Genomic DNA, 20918 nt, shown 5'->3' on the forward strand with positions numbered 1-20918 from the left:
ATACAACTAACATAAATATAATTTCATATATAACTCGATTTTTAACCAACGTATAGCTTTAAATGGTGAATCAGATTATCCGTCATTTAAATTAAAATGCCACATTAGCAAAGAAGATTCACAATGTTTTATGCAAGAGTCCAATCGCTGTGATTATGTTATGAATATTCAACATATCGCCCAGCCCTATCACACAATATCGTAATTGTTGTGCTTTACTGTAAAAACTTCTTTCTCACCTTGATGCTCCTACAAATATCCTCCATCTGTGAGATCAGAGCTTGTATGCTGTCATTTCCGGCCACCAAGATGGCAATGGCATCACTTAGCTCTGTCTGAGAGAAGAAACAAAACAAAACACAGAGCAGAATATAACCGATTGTGACAGGTTCTCATCAAAATATCAAAAACACTGAGAAAAAACAAACATGACCAATGTGCTCAGCGTGTCATCTTTCACAAGAAAGCCATGTCAGACTTGGCTTTGCGACTTGTGCTAACCACACTTACAGACAAGAGAACAGCATGTAAACCAAAGGCCAAGATTGTAAGAATGTTACCCGTCATGACTGATCAAACTTTTGCTGATTTGCATTTGAAATGAGTGATTCACTGTTTATAGTGGGCCATGACTAAAAGAGAAAATGTCATCATAGCCACCTGGCACATATTATGGCCTTTTTTGTGAGCATGGACGACGCGCCAGTGTTACGTCATTCTGGTACAGTATCTCAAAACCAATACACCAACAAAAAGCCACCAACAAACAGCCACCGCAACCATCTCCTACAATGACCATTGACCTTCAGCATAGGAACACTGCAAATAACAGACGGACATATGGTGTCCACCATGCACGTGGTTGTCTATTGGGAAAGGCTGGTAGGTTTAGTCATTGTTCATCTGGTAGCTGCTGAAGGGAGCGAGAGAGCTGAGAAACAGCCACTTATGGAGGACAAAAAAAAAAAAGAGAGACCAAAAAAAGTAGAGAGCAGAAGAAGCTGCTATGACTCAAACACAACAGGGAGGAGTGAGTCATTTCTCAGGCCCAGTTGCACCCTGGTATGAAGACCTTCATTATTAGCCGTACCGCAAGAGGCGCAGTAGGTCAAGACCTCAATATCATGTAGGTCAAGAATGCGTCGGAAAGTGAGAAAATTGCTGTGATGCTGCATGTTTGGGGTTTTTTGTGTCATAAAACTAGATTTATGTATTAATAGCTGAAGTATTTATATCACTATATGTTAACAAAATACTGCAAAAGTTACTTTAACAGGTATAATGATAAACAATACGCTGAACAATAGTCTGAACTATTAGCCCTCCTGTTAAATTTTAATTCTTTACATTTTCCCCCAAGGTGCCTGGTAACGGAGAGAACACTCTAAAAAGTGCAGGGTTATTTCTGTAAACACATTTTTGGGGTTAATTGTGCAGGGTTAAAACAGTTGGGTTGTCTGGGGTACTGCAAACATACATTTGGGTTGCTTAGCTTAGTCAACACAACTGAAAGGGCAGTAAGGGGTTGAGCATCTGAGTTGGGTTATTTTGACCCAACCGGTTTATTCACTTTTCTTGGAACTTTCTGGATTCATCACGACGTCAGACAGTCACGGAGCTTGCAACAAGCAGGATTACAAGGTACACTAAAATTACCTTTATAAATGTTTACCAATATTTTGAATAAATCACCGATTACACTGTTAAATGGAGTTTTTGATCTGTCAATGTGTGGCTTTTTCCTGAAGTAGCCACAGAAATTATAGCTAATATATATATAATATATATATAAATTAACGGCTATAGATGAAAAAACTGCTCACGGCTTGTCATGTTTTGTCAGAATTAGGTCACCAAGTACTAAAATTGTACTTTTAAGGCTATATTTTTTTCAAGTAGGCTATGTTTACACCATATCGAATCCAACGACAAAGTCGTAATTTTAATATTGAGCATTTTCATACTTTTTTCTGTCCCTTGGGTTAGCCGCATTTGTTAAAACACTATATAGGCTGTGATATTTTAACCTAACCCACTGGTTGGGTCAAATAAACAACCCAACGTCTGTGCTAAATGAGTAAATCCAGCATGTGAGAGTCACGCCACCCAGGCGTGTGTTCTGTCCCATAGTTAGCCAGTGTCTGGGTTAGGGTTGGGTTATTTTCCAGCCCAGCATTTTTTAGTGTATATAAAATTTTACAAAATAATGCTATTCATCTTAAAGTGCTATTTAAAGGCGTAACTAGGTTAATTAGGTTAGCAAGTTAGGTGACTTAGGCAATGTATTGTATAACAATGGTTTATCCTGTATACTATTGAAAAAGGTGCTAATGATATTGACCTTATACCTGTTCTGCTAAAATAAAACAGATAAAACTTTTTTCCAGAAGAAACAATATTATAGTAAATACTGTGAAAATGTCCTTGCTCTGTTGAGCATTACTTAAGAAATATTAAGTAATGCTCTTAAGTCTTATTGGTAAATGTTAGTAGATTCAAAATCAACAGATTTATTAGCGTGTTACATTTTGTAAATAAATAAATACAACTGAATATATTAAAACAATAAAAGTTAACACATTAAAAGGCATTAACTAAAAAAGTATTACTTCAGATTAATAAAAAGCTTTTGGAGTTTTCATTGTGAGTTTAATTAAATGGCGGCGCGGTGGCGCAGTGGGTATCACTGTTGCCTCACAGCCAGAAGGTCACTGGTTTGAGCCATGGCTGCGTCATTTCTGTGTGGAGTTTGCATGACTGTCTGACTGATTGACTGACAGGCAGGCAGGCAGGCAGGCAGGCAGACAGACAGACAGACAGATAGATAAAGCATAAATACTCCCCAAAATTCATAAAAATCAATATCCTGGCCAGTGATATATTGAACATTTCAAAGCAAGGTAAAATGTATCATATATTTGACATTTTCTAAGATATCTAAATAATAAATAAATCCCACTACAACTCCTTTACCTTCTGTTTCTTGTAAATGACCGGCAGCGGGGCCACATCACAGTCTTTGTGAGCCCCAAACACTTTGCACATGGAACATGTCGGCGTTTCACAGGTCAGACAGTAGATGTTGATCTTCTCCTCCTCATGCTGGTCACACATCAGCTGCTGCTGCTCTGTTTTGGGCAGGAGGGGCCTGTAGAGCCCAAACAGAAAGAGATTTATGGTACAGTGTAAAAGGTTACAAATTTGCATCGGCAAAAGGTTGCGATTTTAATTATAAATAACATTATAAATAAATACATGTAAAAATATCTGTTAGATAACAGTATCTGTATTTTGTGTTTTCCGTTTATTTGTGGTTGTGAATTACATTATGGGATGTTGATCTCTGCTCTGGTGACTTTTGATGTTGAAAATTCAATTTAAGGGCACCTATGGTGATAAATCTACTTTTCAAGCTGTTTGGACAGACATATGTGTATGTATAGTGTATAGACCGGTATATTGGGGTGATGTAAACCCACCCAGTCCTTTTTTTTTCAATTTAACAACATAAAAACGGTGGACCAATTGGAGCGGTTTTCAGACCGACCGCAACTTGACGTAGTGGATATTAACCGGTATTCTGTCACATTTGCGTCCAAAAAGAGTGCAAAGCTAAACACACGTGCTGTGTGTGTGCATCCCTGCGCTGTGTGTGTCTCTGTGTGTGTGCGTGAACTTTGTAATGACACTGTGTGTGGCTCATGGTTGCAACTCCACAACAAATGCATCAAATACTCATTGATAAAGTTCTTACTGTAGTATTTCTCACAAAAGCTACATGAGAACTTCTTCCCTTAAGTCTGTCTGCTGTCTGATGCAGCCGAAGGAGGAGATTGAGGCACGTAGGAACGGTGGGCGGGGAGGACTAGGCTTAAAGGCGCAGTACAAAAAAAATGCCATCTGGTGCTCAGAGTTATAAAACTGAAACTTATAATAGGTATAATAAATAATCTAATGGGTGTTTTGAGCTGAAACTTTACAGACACATTTTGGACATACAAAAGACTTCTATTAAATCTGGAAAACGGGGTAACCTAGGTGCCCTTTAATGAAGTGACTTTTACTGACATTTTAGTTTGAAATAATATCATGTATAAGAAATAATATCTAGAGAAATAAGTCTTTAAAATAACACAAAAATGTACTGGCAGATTATTACAAGGTTTTTGTACTAAAAATAAATAACACCAACCCAGACAATACATCACTTTATACTATTAAAAATATTCATAATAGTAATCTTTTCAAAGTTTTTAAGGTTAAACGTTGCTAGAAGAAAGATCAAGGTCCCATTATGCCATTCAAACGTTGCATAATGTAAAACAATGAAAATAACTATGTGAATTACATAATTAAACAACCCGAATCACAAAATATGGAAAACTGCTAATTTACGGATATTTTTAAAGTGTATAATAATATTATTATATTCAAAAAATACATTTAAAGTATAATACAATAATTAAATTGTTTTTTTTTAACAAATTATTAGTGTTATTAGTATTATTATTAGTGTTTTGATCATTTCTGACATGCAGTGACATGGCATGTTATCACACAATGTAAAAATTTAGTTCTTATTTTGTTGAAACGAAATCAAGTCTTTCACATACCAAGTCTGCACATACAGTTGAAGTCAGAATTATTAGCCCCCCGTTGAATTTTTTTCCTTTTTTAAATGTTTCCCAAATTATGTTTAACAGAGCAAAGAAATTTTCACAGTACTTCCGATAATATTTTTTCTTCTGGAGAAAGTCTTATTTGTTTTATTTCGGCTAGAATAAAAGCAGTATTTAATTTTTTAAACAATTTAAGGTCAAAATTATTAGCCCCTTTAAGTTATATATATTTTTTCGAATAGTCTACAGAACAAACCATCATTATACACTAACTTGCCTAATTACCCTAACCTGCCTAGTTAACCTAATTAACCTAGTTAAGCCTTTAAATGTCATTTTAAGCTGTATAGAAGTGTCTTGAAAAATATCCAGTCAAATATTATTTACTGTCATCATGGCAAAGATAAAATAAATCAGTTATTAGAAATGAGTTATTAAAACTATTATGTTTAGAAATGTGTTTAAAAAAAAAACTCCCTGTTAAACAGAAATTGGGGGGAAAAAATAAACAGGGCAGTTCAGGGGGGCTAATAATTCTGACTTCAACTGTATGTGATCTAAATCACAGCATAACATACTTTTATGATGGAAAATAACTTTTTAAAATCTGGAAAATATCTTAAAATACTACTTATTCTTGTCACGCGTGATCCTTCAAAAGTCATTATACTGTTTTGATGCTGAAAAAAATCTGAAACAGTAACTAAATTGTTAAATGCAGTATAAAGTAAAACCTGACAGATAAAGTATATACATTGCTTATGAATCTTATAATTATATAATATTTTATGTAAAAATACCAAATGAATATATAAAACAATTGGCAAAGTAATGAAAAAAAATTATTACTTATATTTAATTTTATCTTTAAGCGCCACAAAATATAGTGAGATGGACATTCTCGAAATATAACATATGTAGCCTATTACATAAACTTGAATGCTTTATATAACGTTTTACTTGATCCAAAACGTGTTTGCTTCAAGTAACGTTAGCAAAATGTTGTGTTCAATTTAATGACCTCTGCCTCATTAAAGCCAAGTCAAATCACAAATTAATCTGATGAATCCAATTTTTTTCCAAAATACATTCTTGGTACACATCCGTATAGCACTCGATGCTGTTTCTCAAACTAGTGCGTAATAATAAACTATACAAAACAAGCATTATTTCTTTGTGACAAATGACGTACAATTTGACTTCCCGAGGCGGGACACTAAGTTGAGAGAAAAACTTTGATAAAGACATTCAAGACAGGTGCTGCGTTTAAAAGAGATTGATGCAACTAATATGATATTTTGTCCTAAAATGGGCACATTACTCACACAGACCTTTTCAAAAAGCCTCTGTCTTAATCTGTCTTGTCTAGTGAAAAGAGCTGGTTTGTATGTGCGGTGTGTTGGCAGTAAACGTGATCAAAACGGAGACTCCGTTTATGAAAGACTGCCATCCAGTGGGTGTCTAGCGATAGAGCGGTTATGTTTACAGTCTGTGTAAAACGAATATAGTTTACATATCTATATAAATATAATAATTTTGCTTTGTCGTAAAATTTTTGTAAAAATGACAAAAATTATATGAAAAATGGCATGTTTTATGTTGAGTTAATCAGGTCAACATTTATTTGTTATACAAAGTTTAACTTAATGTTATAGGAGAGAGCGGAGACGAAAGTAACATTTTTCATAAAAACTTCATTTTAAAAGACAATGTTTTTAGCAGAAGTATACTTTTGCTGTGGTTACTAACTCACAAGAGTGGTCTATCAAAATCAGGTGTTATTTTGTATCAATGTAGAACAACTACAATATCACTTCATTTTAAACAAAAGTTGCACATTGTTACTTTTGACCCAATCAGCAGGGATGAAAGTACCACATGGGTGGGTAAAAGTAACACAACAACATGGCATTTTCATTTTAAATTTCACTTCCATCAAATGTTTCAAAAGCAATCCAACAATTCAAAATGTTAAAGTTTTCTCTAATTTTTGAACATTTTGTTATTATTATTTAGTCACGCTAATCAACTAAAAAACGTGTGTTTTGGTCATCTTCAATAAAAGTCTGACCATTTGCTTCTATTTTTGGAGTGGCGGTCATTTTGTTGATGTCAACCTGAGGGCTTCCAGATTTATCTCTTTGTTAATACCCTCTTTCACCTAAGTCAAAGTACCTTTTTTGTATTATATAGTCTTTGCCTTGGTTTCTATAAGTGAATTACGAGACAAATAAAGCCCTGCCCCCTCCTCAATATGCAGTTTCAGTTAAGTGATTTTTTTTTATTGCAGAAACCATCAGGAACATACATACAACAACAAAATAAGAGGTGAATGTTAAAAAAATCTTATATAATAATTGTAAAAAAAAAAAAAAATAAATAAATCCACAAAGTATAATGTACAGCAATTTTAAATCCAATGATTTTAAGAATTAACAGAGGAATCAAAAAACTATTATAGTAATTGATACACATCTCAGATTTTTTGCTTTCAACAATTTCACAGTAGAAATAAAAAAAAAACATCAAAATCAATCTAAAAAATAATGTGGGAGATGATTAGCAAATTTCTGTTTGTGTATGTGATATTTTGCCAATAAAATAAAGAGATTAACAATACACACAAGACTTCTGTTGTGTTTGCTTTCATAATAAACAATAATATATTTTGATGTAAAATAATAACTAAGGGCGACGCAGTGGCGCAGTAGGTCGCCTCACAGTAAGAAGGTCACTGGTTCGAGCCTCGGCTGGGTCAGTTGGCATGTCTGTGTGAAGTTTGCATGTTCTCCCTGCCATCCGTGGGTTTCCTCCGGGTGCTCCGGTTTCCCCCACCGCCCTAAGACATGTGGTACAGGTGAATTGGATAGGCTAAATTGTCCGTAGTGTATGTGTGTGAATGAGTGTGTATGGATGTTTCCAAGTGATGGGTTGCAGCTGGAAGGGCATCCGCTGCGTAAAAACGTGCTGGATAAGTTGGCGGTTCATTCTGCTGTGGCAACCCCAGATTAATAAAGAGACTAAGCCGAAAAGAAAATGAATGAATGAATAAATAATAACTACATTTTTTCATTTAAAAAAATATATTTTGCTGGATCCTTCCAAAAACTGTTTACAACATTGCTTTTAAAAAAAAATGACAAAGGCTCTCTTTATCCGCATTACAGAAACTGCAGATGTCCTCCATTTCAATGTACTTTGATAATAAAGATTTTATTGGGTAAATTAGTTTCAGTTAAATCAACAAAGTACATAAACACCAGTCTATGACATCAACATACTGAAAAAGAAGTCTCAGAACCTTCCGGTACAATTAACTTAAATCCTTAATGCTATTTTTAGTCAGTTTGAGCGATGTAAGTTGCGATGACTAAAAAAAGTTCATTTATATTAAAATAAAATAAGGCAGCAATATATTTGTATAGTGTGACTACTGATATCTAAGCGTAAATTATCAAGCTACAGGACACTTATGTAATTGATACATTCTTGAAATAATGGGAATGGCTTAAATAAAAAAAAATGCATTTACTTCCACAATGTCATGAATTCATGTCTGAGTGAAAATATTACACAGGGCAAAAATATACAACTGGAAATAAATAATTCATAAAAAGTGTACATTATGCTGAAGTAGAGCAAGAACACAATGATTTATTTATTTATTTTCTGGGGGTTTGTCTCGCTTTCCATCATATTTATTTATTTATATTTTTTCATTCATTCATTTTCCTTTGGCTTAGTCCCTTATTTATCAGAGGTCGCCACAGTGGAATGACCCGCCAACTATTCCAGCATATGTTTTACGCTGTACTGGGAACCACCCATACACTCTCACATTCACACACACACTACGGCCAATTTAGTTTATCCAGTTCACCTATAGTGCATGTGTTTGGACTGTGGGGGAAACCGGAGCATGCAGAGTAAACACACGCAAACACAAGGAGAACATACAAACTCCACACAAAAATGCCAGCTGGCCCAGCTGGGACTCGAACCAGCAACCTTATTGCTGTGAAGCAACAGTGCTAACCACTGAGCCACAGTGCCAGCTATTTATATTTTTTTAAACAGGAAAATATTAAAAAGGTAATCAGGTTTGACTCAGCATTAATGGTGTTTTTTAGTTCCTGCTCTGCAGACCATAGAAACACACAGACAGCATCAAGATTTCATCCAACAACACATGATAACTGTACAAGCAATCAACAAACATACAAAATTAAGAGAACCAGATTACTATCTCAATGACTACAGTGATAGTTAACCTTAAGATAATGAGCATGGGATAAAAAAATATCTATATATTATTTAATGTCATGTCAGCAACAAAGGCTATATTCAGGAGAAAACATTTTATTAAAAGTAAATACAATATTGACCACAGACAAATAAATAAAGAAGATAAATTACATAAGATTTTTAACTTTAATGACTTGTGGAGCTGCGCATCGATGGATTTGCTCTAGAGTGTTTGGACTTTCAGCAGTGAAATTGAAACTACACTGAACTAAACTGAACCTCATCACTGAAAACTGGACTGACACTGTTTCAATTTACTAGAACTTCTATGTTAAGATGCTTCGAATCAATCTACATTGTAAGAGCTATAGAAATACACATGAATTAAATTAAAAATTTAACAATTGTAACACATTTCCTGATAAAACTTTGCTGAATTTCCATTTTTAAAAAAACTGCAGTGATTAAAAGTGGGACAGTCCAATAAAAGCTTTTACAGTGAGAGGAATTGTGTCTTGTTTTCCATTTAAAATTCTTTAAACAAAACACTTTAATTTTAAAATTGCTTAAGATTTGATATAAAAAACAGTTAATTATAATAATTTACATAAAAATATTGAGTGTCCACATCAAATTACATTTTCAGAAGTGATTTTATATACATAAGAAGCCTATTAAACGGCATAAAAATGATTTAAAAGCATGGATAAAATGTTCCATCATCGTTCAGCATAAGAAATGATCTACAAATGAAACAACACACTTATCCTGATCATCACTATATAAAAACCTGCTCTTTTGTGCCTTTGAAACAACCTCTACTTTCAGGTGACCGGCTTTTCAACAAAGACACTAATAACCATGTACATTACGCATTCATAATAAACGAAGCGTTTGTTACAAAAGGCTTCAAAGTCTATCAGTCTTATTATACCCAATTACGCATATTTTTCACAGGAGGTCTCATGACACATTGTTTATTGCCACAGGGATAAAGCGTCCTAGTTATATTTAGTGTGGTTTGGCAAAGGATTGCTGCAGTCACTAGAGCCTCAGGTCCCATGTCTTTGTTTGTGTTTACTTGACGTGGCAGAAAATCTCCCACATGCGAGTAAATCACATATATGTGTCACTACACCGGGTTTCAGCTTCATTGATGAAACAGAAGAAGTGCCAGGTACTGTAGTGGTGTGTCACAAGACTTCAAATCTGTTGACACACTGTATTTTTGCTTCACAGCTTGGGGTGTTGCTGAATCTCTATACTGAAAACTGCTTTGAAGTATGTACAGCAAATAGACTTAATTAATGTAAGTGCTTTTAGAACAGAAATGTTTATTCTTGGTGGAACTTGGAACTGGTTCACAGACCAACACAAAACTGACCTGGTGGACTCTGATTTGTAGATATCTATAATATTCTCCACTAGCAGATTTCTCTGAAGGCCGTAAACTCCGTGCCGGTCCAAAACCACCTCATGGCGACATGATGGGCAGCGGAAACGCCCCCCTGTGGACAAAGTGGTTGAGCCCCGATTTTGCCAAAGAGGGTTGGAGGCCTGGAGCAATGGAAGACAAAAAAGGGGTGCCATTAAAAGCAAATGACATGATGGAATAGCATTTCAAAGACATTTAATGCACTGAAAAAAAGTGCTGATTCGACCGTGTCTTCTTTCAAAGTACATTTTTATATTGGATTAAATTGAAAAATTATGGTTTTAATATATTTAAAAAGACTTGAGGCTGTAATTGCTGCCAAAGGTGCAGCAACAAAGTATTGAGCAAAGGCTGTGAATACTTCTGTACATGTGATTTTTTAGGTTTTTTATTTTTAATACATTTGCAACAAATTCAAAAAACTCTTTTTTTTTCACATTGTCATTATGGGTTATTTTGAGGAAATAAATTAGTTTAATCCATTTTGGAATAAGGCTGTAACATAAAAAATGATGCTATGAAAAATGCTATGAAGACTTTCCGGCTGCACTGTAAGTAGTTTGAACAAGCAGCAAAAGTATTCATTTTTTTGTAATCAGTATCTTCAAGTTCATTAGAAAGCTATAGGCAGGTGTGTTTGATTAGTTTGCAGCTAAACTCTGCAGGACACCAGCCCTCCAGGACCAAGCCCATTCAGCTGTTCAAATTATAGACAAATTCAGAACAACAAACATTATTAATAACTGTTCCTTTAGGCTAAGTGTCAAACTCAGTTCCTAGAGGGCCACAGCTCTCCACAGTTTAGTTCCAATCATAATCAAACACACCTGACAAACTAATTAAGTCCTTCAGGTCCTTGTTTGAAACCTTCAGGTAAGTGTGCTGAAGCAGGGTTGGAACTAAACTGTGCACTCCTGCTTTAGGCTACAACAGTTAACTTTAGTTTCAGAAGAGTGGCGTCTGTAAAACAACAACAACAGAAATAAAATTTAAAACATGCAAAAGCAAACATGTCACAAAAGTGCAAAAAAAAAAATTTCTCAGTCATCATTGAACTAATTCTGAAGTTTTAGGGAAAACTATTTTTGTCAATTTGTGAGGATCAAAACAGTTTTCCTCTTTCAAATTAAGGCCAGGCCTCTTTTAAGTATATCAGCAGCTCTGGTGCAGATTTAGTCAAGGTGTAGGACAGGTAGAAAGAACGTAAGAATATTTATTAAAGGCTCTTTCTATAACTTGTCTTTTCTCTTTAATTTGTCTTAACATTTCATTTGAAAATGTATTGCTTTGTTAAATTTTAAGATTGATAAAGAAGTAAACATACCTCCATAACGGTTGACACACCGTGAAGGATCACACTCTTTATGCTGAATTATTTGCCAAACTCTCAGCCATTGACTTACTAAAGGATGGCCTGGTTGGGTGGAATTTCCTGGTCTGAAATTATCTCCCAGTCTGCTTATACATATACATATACATATATATATATATATATATAGAATTATTCGCCCCCTTTGAATTACATTTTTTTTTAAATTCCCAAATGATGTTTCACAGAGCAAGGAAATTTTCAAAGTATGTCTGATAATATTTTTCTTCTGGAGAAAGTCTTATCTGTTTTATTTCAGCTAGAATAAAAACTGTTTTAAATTTTTTTAAAGCCATTTTAAAGGTCAATATTATTAGCCCATAAGCAAAAAAAAAATGTTCTGACTGTCTACAGAACAAACCATCATTATACAATAACTTGCCTAATTACCCTAACCTGCCTAGTTAACCTAATTAACCTAGTTAAGCCTTTAAATGTCAAGCTGTATAGAAGTGTCTTGAAAAATATCTAGTCAAATATTATTTACTGTTATCATGGAAAAGATAAAATAAATCAGTTATTAGAAATGAGTTATTAAGACTATTATGTTTAGAAATGTGTTGAGAAAATCTCTCTGCTAAACTCGTTCTTTTTCTTTCATACTTTTTAAAATAAGTAGACTAATTTAAAGTATTGTGTTTGTAATCTTGTCTCTTATCAAAAAATTATTTCAGTCTGATATAACTTTCTGATAATTTTCAAGACATTTGTTTTTGTATATTTCATACAAGCACAAAACTTTGCATTGGGCCTTCTCATCATTAAATCAATAATTTTTTAAAACTGATCAACTAAATTCGATCAAACGAATCATTCAAAAGCACAGATATATTTAAATATGCTATAGGTACTAACTTTCTCATCACAACTATAAATTGTAAATTTTCTAGTCATCTCGTCACTGAACATTTAATAGCTGTAGACTTAACATTTAATTAGTATTCTAAACTAAAAATGTTTTTTTGTGTGTGTGTGTGTGTGTGTGTGTATAGCCTAACAGTATGCCTATATAACTTGTGCAAGCATGTTTTGCAATATACATAGACACTCACTCAAAAGAACAAGTGGTGAAAAGTGAGGATTAATACACCAGGTGCAAAGGGTGATGTGTCCCACATATCCACTAGTTATCCAATCAACCAAGATTTTTACATTTTAGGGTAATTTTACACTGTAAAAATACCTGTTAATGAACAGTTTCCGTATTCCTTGTATTTGTGGTGGTGAATTGCATTATGGGAGCTTGATCACTGCTCTGTAGAGTTTAATTTTGACCATCAAAAGTTGTCAGTTTAATTAAGTGACTTTTATTGACATTTTAAAAGTTAAATAATATATGGAGAAATAAGTCTGTAGAATAACAGAAAATGTACTGCCAATTTATTATAAAGGTTTTTGTACCGTAGTATACAACAGACAATATATCGCTTAAAAATAAAAAACATTCATTAACAGCACGTTTTCAAACTTTTCAAGGTTACACGTTATTAAAAGAAAGATCAAGTCTTATAATGCAATTAAAAAGCATAAATAAAAAAGTGAATCACAAAATATGGAAAACTGCTAATTTAAGATTTTTTTTTACAGTGGATAATATCATATTTAAAAATACATTTAAAGTATAATAATTAAATAATTTTAAATAAATAAACTGTATTTTGATCTTTTTAACATGCTATATGGGCATGTTATCACAAATTGTTAAAATTGCGTTCTTACTGTGTTTAGTGAAATAATTGTATTGTTTTTAAAAGACGTCTATTTCACTTACCAAATCTGCATATATTTGATCTAAAATACAGAAAATACTTTTAGAATTGAAAAATAACTTTTTTAATATACATTTCTTATATATATTTTTAATATATTTCTGAAAATATATTAAAAGTACTATTTTTCTGTTGGGGGTGGATTATAAAATACAGAACTGCTAATTTACGGATATTTTTTAGGTAACTTACATTAAACAACAAAGTCTCTTTGCGTCATTTGAACCACAGTTTCAACTCATGAATCCAAAACCACTGTCCAAAAACTCATTAGGAATTCCAAAAGGAAAATAGATGGCTTGAAAATACAGATTCTCTTCCAGCTTTTACAACTACAAAGAAGCTCTCAAAAGTTAAATAAGCATTCTAGATGCTACAGTTTGAAACAGCCTGTACACTATATAATAACAACAATAAACCATTACCTGGAAAACATCGTTGGCACACTTCCTGCAGAGATTGTGCTGGCAGGGTAAAATGACCACAGGCTTGCTGAATATCTCCAGACAGATGGGGCAAATCAGCTGCCTCTCCAAGGTCTCCATTGAGCTGGAATCCCCCATCGACGGTTTGAAGCCCAAAGTGAAGTTCATTTGGACACCAAATTCAGTCAACAACTCAAGATTCTCAAAGTTTCCTTCTGTTATTCTCCTACAGAACCAGTCTTCATCCAGATGCCCAATCAATCGCCAACTGTGGAGTGGCAGAGGATATATTTGGGCTGTGTTTGTACTGGCTTGGGTTACTGTCCAAACTGCACACGCCCCTGATATCACTTTGAATACCCCAGTTAGTGTTGCTTTGAGGGGTCCGGAGTAGAGAGAGAGCAAAAGAGAGGGGTGGGAGGACGGATTGCTCAGAGTTGTGTTATCTGTGGTAACTTGAGCAGAAGGTGGGCACGGCAGACTGAGCAGCTGGTGTGTGCGGCTCAAAGGCTAGTGAGACAAGCAGGCCCATGAGCCCTAGCTGGCGCCGATGATATAACACACTTAAAACAAAACCTAAGTGCACTGAACACACAGATCACGTGGATATACAGTGAGGGAAATAAGTGTTCAATACGTCACCATTTATCTCAGAAAACATATTTCTAAAGGTGCTGTTGACTTGGCAGCTTAAAGACGGCTCTCATGTGAAGAATGAGGTCACATGAATTGCTCAGGGGTGAGATTTTTTTACAGACTTCAACAGAGTTTCAAAATCCTGATGGTTCTGTGGGCCTCATCTATCAAATCTGAACTTTATTTTGTATTCTCTATTGGATTCAGGTCAGGTGATTGGCTGGGCCATTCTACAGCTTGATTTATTTCTCTAAAAGCATTTGAAAGATTCCTTGACTGTGTTTTGGATCATTGTCTTGCTGAAATGTTTACCTTGGTTTCATCTTCATCATCCTGATAATGTAGATGTTGGATTGAAGCAGCGAATATTAATCAACACTGACGAAGGGCAGAGGGTTGCTGAATAACAGAGATTTCAGCTGCTGTTTGTGCTTTCACTGCCTGTGTTATTTCATTTTATTACACAAGACTTAATTTGTAAACTAATTAGATTTGTTTTCTTTTTATATACAGTTGAAGTCTGTATATATTTTTTTAATTTTTAAATATTTTCTAAATGATGTTTAACAGAGCAAAGACATTTTCACAGTATTTCTGATAATATTTTTTATTCTACAGAAAGTCTTATTTGTTTTATTTTGGCTGGAATAAAAGCAGTTAAATTTTTTAAAAGCCATTTTAAGGTCAAAATTATTAGCAACTTTAAGCTATATATATTTTTTGATAGTCTACAGAGCAAACCATCGTTATACAATAAATTGCCTAATTACCCTAACCTGCCTAGTTAACCTAATTAACCTAGTTAAGCCTTTAAATGTCACTTTAGTGACACTTTAAGTGTCTTGAAAAATATCTAGTCTAATATTATGTACTGTCATCATGGCAAAAATGAAATAAATCAGTTATTAGAAACTAGAACTATTATGATTAGAAATGTGTTGAAATCTTTCCGTTAAACAGAAATTGGGGAAAAAAATGAAGAGGCAAATAATTCAGGGGGGCTAATAATTCTGACTTCAACTGTATGTTTCGTGTTATGCGTTTCATAAAGGGTGACGTGTTCAATGCTTATTTCCCCCCACTGTACCTACAAGCCCAAGGTTTACAAATACTGTATAAAAATTAATAAGCTCTATAAAAAAATGCTGGGTTGCACACAATTCCTTCAAGTTGTCCCAACATAAATAAATGTAACTTAATTGTTTTGTTCAATCCACTTAATTTTTACATTTAAGTGCGCCCTAAAAAAACCTTAAGAATTGTGTTGTTTCAACTCATTTTAAGTGAGTAGTTTAAGCAGCAAAAGTAATTTATTGGAGTGTAGTAATGAATTGAATGCTATGCAATGCATTATGATTTTAGTCAGTGCAGTTTTGATTATATTGGAATATTATTATGTCTAATTAGTTAGTTGTAAAAGAGGTTAAGCAACATAACAAAATGAAGCATTGTTAACACTTTCATTTAAGACTCAATTTACTACTGGATTATTACCTGCCTGTTATTTAAATATTGACTGTTTATTAATACTTATTCTACATGCATAACCCTTCCCAATACCTAAACCCAACTACTACCTTACAAACTATTAACAAGCAGCTAATTAGTAGTTTATCGAGGTAAAAATTTTAGTTAATTGTTTGTTAATAGCATGAATTGTACCTTAAAATAAAGTGACCACAGTCTTGTAAGTGTTGTTACAAGCATTGTAATGTAACGTTGTAAAAAAAATAATAAAAAAGTCTAATAGCATTTTAAACTATGATTTAACTATTATTAAATGTGATTCAGAGTGGCAGTAAACCTAAAAAAAAAAATCTTGAGGCATACTCAGAGCAATTATTTGATTACATAATAAAAGTCTCTATAACGATCACGTTGCAGCCCTGAAATACTTATTAATTAATGCTTAAAATCTTTATATGCTACAAACCACTAGATTTTAGAATTTTTCAGTGAATTTCATTTCACAAATAAATTATTAAACATTTTTATATTCTATTATTATTCTATCTATATTCTATATTATTCTATAATATTTTAAGCAGTTATGAATAAGTTTGTCTACATTTTTACATAAGTTAAGCTGATTGGAGATGGAACATTATCTTGCACATCTTTTGACATTTTATTTTGACAGAAGTTATTTGTAACATTGAAACAAACTTTGATTTTAAATGCTATAGTATGGACACTGTAAAAGCTATTAGCTACCTAAAGTAAGTTCAGGACACTTAGCTGATGATTGATTATAAAGCTTGTTTGGCATGCTGTCCCGTGAGAGAGCCCTGAGCTTTTGAGATCCTCGAGCCCTGGGGTCCCTTCCGTTTGCAGGGCGAGAGGCGAGTTTGAGCTTAGGTAGATCTTGTTGAACTCCTCTGACTTATTTCTGGCTAATGACATGTATAGGATGGCTGAGAAGAGGTGTACTCGCTAAGAGCTTGGCTATGGTATCAATTTGGTATGTTTAATTTACTTGGCTTGCGTGTTTTTTGGACTGTGGGAGGAAACCGGAGAACCCGGGGAAAACCCATGCGAGCACGGGGAGAACGGAGCAAACTCCGCACAAAAAATTGTCAACTGGTTTAGAAGGAACTTTAAACGGAGACATTCTTGCTGTGAGGCAACAGTGCTAATCACTGGGCTGCCATGTCACCCATGTGGAAAGGAGGGGGAGTAGGGGGGATTCTTCAAGACGAAGATATTGAGATAAGAAAACTATAGTTATTAATAGGTAGTTAGAAATCATCTGATTGGATAATCATGAGCTGATGGCGGACCAGTTGATTACATTCATAAGCACTCTCGAAATTAGTTTATAAATAAACTTCACTTAATTGGTTTCCCTAAAATTATTAAGCAAATGAATTTGGTGCATAATTTAAAAAAATTTCAACCTAATAGATTCATGTTACAAAAGGTTCTCTCACATTTTTTTATTTATTTATTTTAAAAGTCAACTAATCACTTTTTACAGTGTATTAACAATGTTTTATAAATGCCAATATCATGATGGCAGATCTGTTCTTTAATCCATATCCCAAAAGTTTTGGAGGGAGTTCCTAAAGGTTCATCATTGCTATTAAATATCAATAATAATTATGCTTCAAAAATAATGATTTCTACTTCAGAATAACTAAAATATTCTGTTGTTAGATGTACTCCAATAAAAGTCATTTTTTGGATTGTAGTAATACATTAAATGCCAATATATAATGTTTTTTTTGTCAGTGCAGTTTAGATTATATTGGAATTTGTTTAATTTGTCAGTTATGAAAAAGGTCTTTAAGCAACAAAACAAATTGAAGCTTTGGTAACACTTTCATTTAAGCCTCAATAACTACTGGATTACTAAATGCCTGTTGTCAAGATATTGTCTGTTTTTTAATAAAGAATGATCTTATTTTACATCTCTAATCCTACCAATACCTAAACCAAATTACTACCTTTCTAACTATTAATAAGCAGCTAATTAGTGGTTTATTGAGCTAAAATTCTTATGGTTTATTAATAGCCTGTACCTTAAAATAAAGAAACTTTGTATTGCTTTGGCTTTTTTCTCCAACAGAGAAAATGGTCCGCTTCTTAAACCATGATTGACAGATTATTAAAGGCCATGCAGAGTAGTAATAAACCTAAAAACAAATTTAGGCATATTGAGAAGAATTATTTGATTACAAGTTAAGTCTCTATTTAAGGATCACATTGCAGCCCTGAAATACTTACTAATGATCATTTTAATTATCACTAATTCATTATTACTGATTATCATTTCTGCTTCAAACCAATAGGTTTTACCATTTGTCAGCAAGTTTCTAATCATTTCATCTGCACACATATATTATGTTGAACACATATCACAACATATATTGAACATTTTTATATTCTAATAAACCTATACATATTTCAGTAAGCTGAATACGCATGTTGTCTAATTTGTTTTACATAAATTAAGCTGATTAGAGATGGAACATTATCTTGCACATATTTTGACATTTTATACAAGTTATTTGAAACATTAAAACACTTTGATTTTAAATGCTACAGTATGTACACTAAGTACACTGTAAAAAGCTATTACTTAAAATAAACAAGTAAAGTAAACTTGTTGCCCTAAAATTAAGCTAATGAACTTGGTGCATAATTATAACAGTTGTCAACAGTTTGGTGTAACAAAAAGTTCTCACTTTTATTTTTTAAAGTCACTTTTTACAATGTATTTAATGTCATTTTTTATGCCAATATCATGATGGGACGTCTTTTCTTTATTCTATATACCAACAGTTTTGGAGGGAGTTCCTAACCGTCGACACTGCTATTAAATATCAGCACTAATTATGCTTCAACACTAATGATTTCTACTTCTGAACAGAGTTGGGTATAAGACGTTCCTCAGCAACACGTTACTGTATTCTAATTACATTTGAGGAATGCAGTAATAGAACGAACATTTTAAATGTGTGTAATTTGATTACAGTTACTAAAATCTATTTAATTGCATTACAAATAAAGTTTTTAGAAGAAAAAAAAGCTTTTTTTAAAATCATGTTTTCTGCTGAAATGTCAGTTAATATGCATACACGCTTTTAAATTGCTGGAGAACACGAGCTGAAACGGTTGCTGTCGAGAGCGGTTGCTGCTTCAAGTGGAAATACAGACATTACTTTGATTTATTCAGTGTCAAAACAAAAATATTGCTGCGGAATGTAGTCTCTAAATAGCTTTCAACTGCTTTCATCTCGACTGGCAACTTGCTCAGCACTAGAACAGAAAGCATTCTATGACAATACTCATCACAGAGGACGACACCGGCACCCAAAAACACATCAGCCCAACTCAGCCTAATCAGGCTAAATAGAATTTTTGTGCAAGATCAGGAGTAAAGGTATCCTCTGAATGTGAAGAGAATTGTAGCTGCTTATGGGGCCGTTCACATCTTTTGTGCGCATGCACATATTGGGGGGGGGGGGCGCATATTGTTTGTGCTCGCATTTCCCAGCCGCATATTGCACCCAGTTGAAAAGTGCAAGTCACATGACAAGAACTCACCAATCAGCTTCATACTTTGGAATATACACATTTAGGTAATCTAATTACAGACAAACACCGAACACTGCAATGCTTTTGCATAGTATGGATGTCAATGGTTACAGGTATCCAGTTTTTTTCTAAATGTCTTTTGTGTAATAAAAAAGACAAACAAGTTTGGAAAAAGTGAATGATGAGAGAATTTTAAGCTTTGGGTGAACTCTTCAGGTCTTTTGAATATGTCAAGCTGCTGTGATCAACCCATTGTAATGCTTTTCAGTGAATATTAAATTAGTGAAAGAGCTGCAGGTTATTTTATATTTTTATACGTATATTTTATATGTTTTAAAAGTAACTTCAGGAGTAATCTGATTACTTTTTACATGAAGTAATTAGTAATGTAATCGGATTACAATTTTCCAGTAATTAGTAATTTATAATCTATTACTGTTTTGAAGTAACTTGCCCAACACTGTTTCAGAATAACTAAAATGTGTTTTAAGATGTACTCCAATAAACGAGATTTCATTGACAATTTTGTCAACATCTTGTCTCAGAAGAAATGCACACAAAATTCTTATTTTGGGTGAAAACCCCAGCTAATTTAGATTTTTAAAAAGTAAAAATGACTCCAGCTCACACTGTAAAAATATCTGTTAAATATTTTGTTACCGTATTTTGTGATTCACAAGTGTTTACCATTTATTTATGATTGTGAATTACATTATGGGAGCTTGATCTCTGCTCTGTAGACTTCTGATGTTGAAAATTTAACTCTACAGTTAAACAAAGTGACTTATTGGCATTTTAGTAGTTTGAAATAAAATAAAGGATAAGAAATAATATATATTGAAATAAATCTGTAGAATAACAGAAAATATACTGGGAGTTTAATACAAGGTTTTTGTACCGTCATATACAAAACCAACCCAGAAAATATATCACTTCAAACTATTAAAAATGTTAATAAAAGTCACTTTTCAAGGTTAAAAGTTGTTGGAAGAAGAATCAAGGTCCCATAATGCAATTCAAAAGCATAAATAAATGGAGAAAAATGTCAAATAAAAACATGAATCACAAAATACTAATAATTTCTTTTACAGTGCATGCTATATGGTGAACATTGACCTTGCTAATAGGGTTGTACGTAGACTCCATTCACAAATTAGCACAGGCTGTCATACCTCATTGTTTAAAGAAAGAAAGAAAAGAAAAACTACAAGAAATGTTGGGAGTAATTCTGACCCCTGGCAAAGGCACTGAAATGGGACTAGCTGTTATGTCGTCACAGGAATCAAACCTTTCCACAAGACCATCACCGTAGCTAAATCTGACTCTGCACTTCCTGTTAAGTATGTTGAAGGAGCTGTTAATGAGCGTATGGAGTTGAAC

The 20918-nt window shown here is 33.5% G+C and overlaps 1 protein-coding gene across 1 annotated transcript in view; it reads right to left on the reverse strand.

Annotated features, from left to right (window-relative positions):
* trim54 (tripartite motif containing 54) overlaps window positions 1-14238 on the reverse strand; it is a 32826-nt gene extending 18588 nt beyond the window's left edge. Inside the window, exons 1-4 of the mRNA XM_056481391.1 lie at window positions 13863-14238; window positions 10249-10421; window positions 2974-3148; window positions 240-335 (exon numbers count right to left, since the gene is read on the reverse strand). Coding sequence (XP_056337366.1) covers window positions 240-335; window positions 2974-3148; window positions 10249-10421; window positions 13863-14030 — 612 coding nt within the window. The 5' untranslated portion in view covers window positions 14031-14238. The remainder of the gene's footprint in view (window positions 1-239; window positions 336-2973; window positions 3149-10248; window positions 10422-13862) is intronic.
* Window positions 14239-20918: the final 6680 nt, after the last annotated feature.

Source organism: Danio aesculapii, chromosome 20 (genome assembly GCF_903798145.1).
Source record: "Danio aesculapii chromosome 20, fDanAes4.1, whole genome shotgun sequence".
In the NCBI taxonomy this organism is placed as follows: domain Eukaryota; kingdom Metazoa; phylum Chordata; class Actinopteri; order Cypriniformes; family Danionidae; genus Danio; species Danio aesculapii.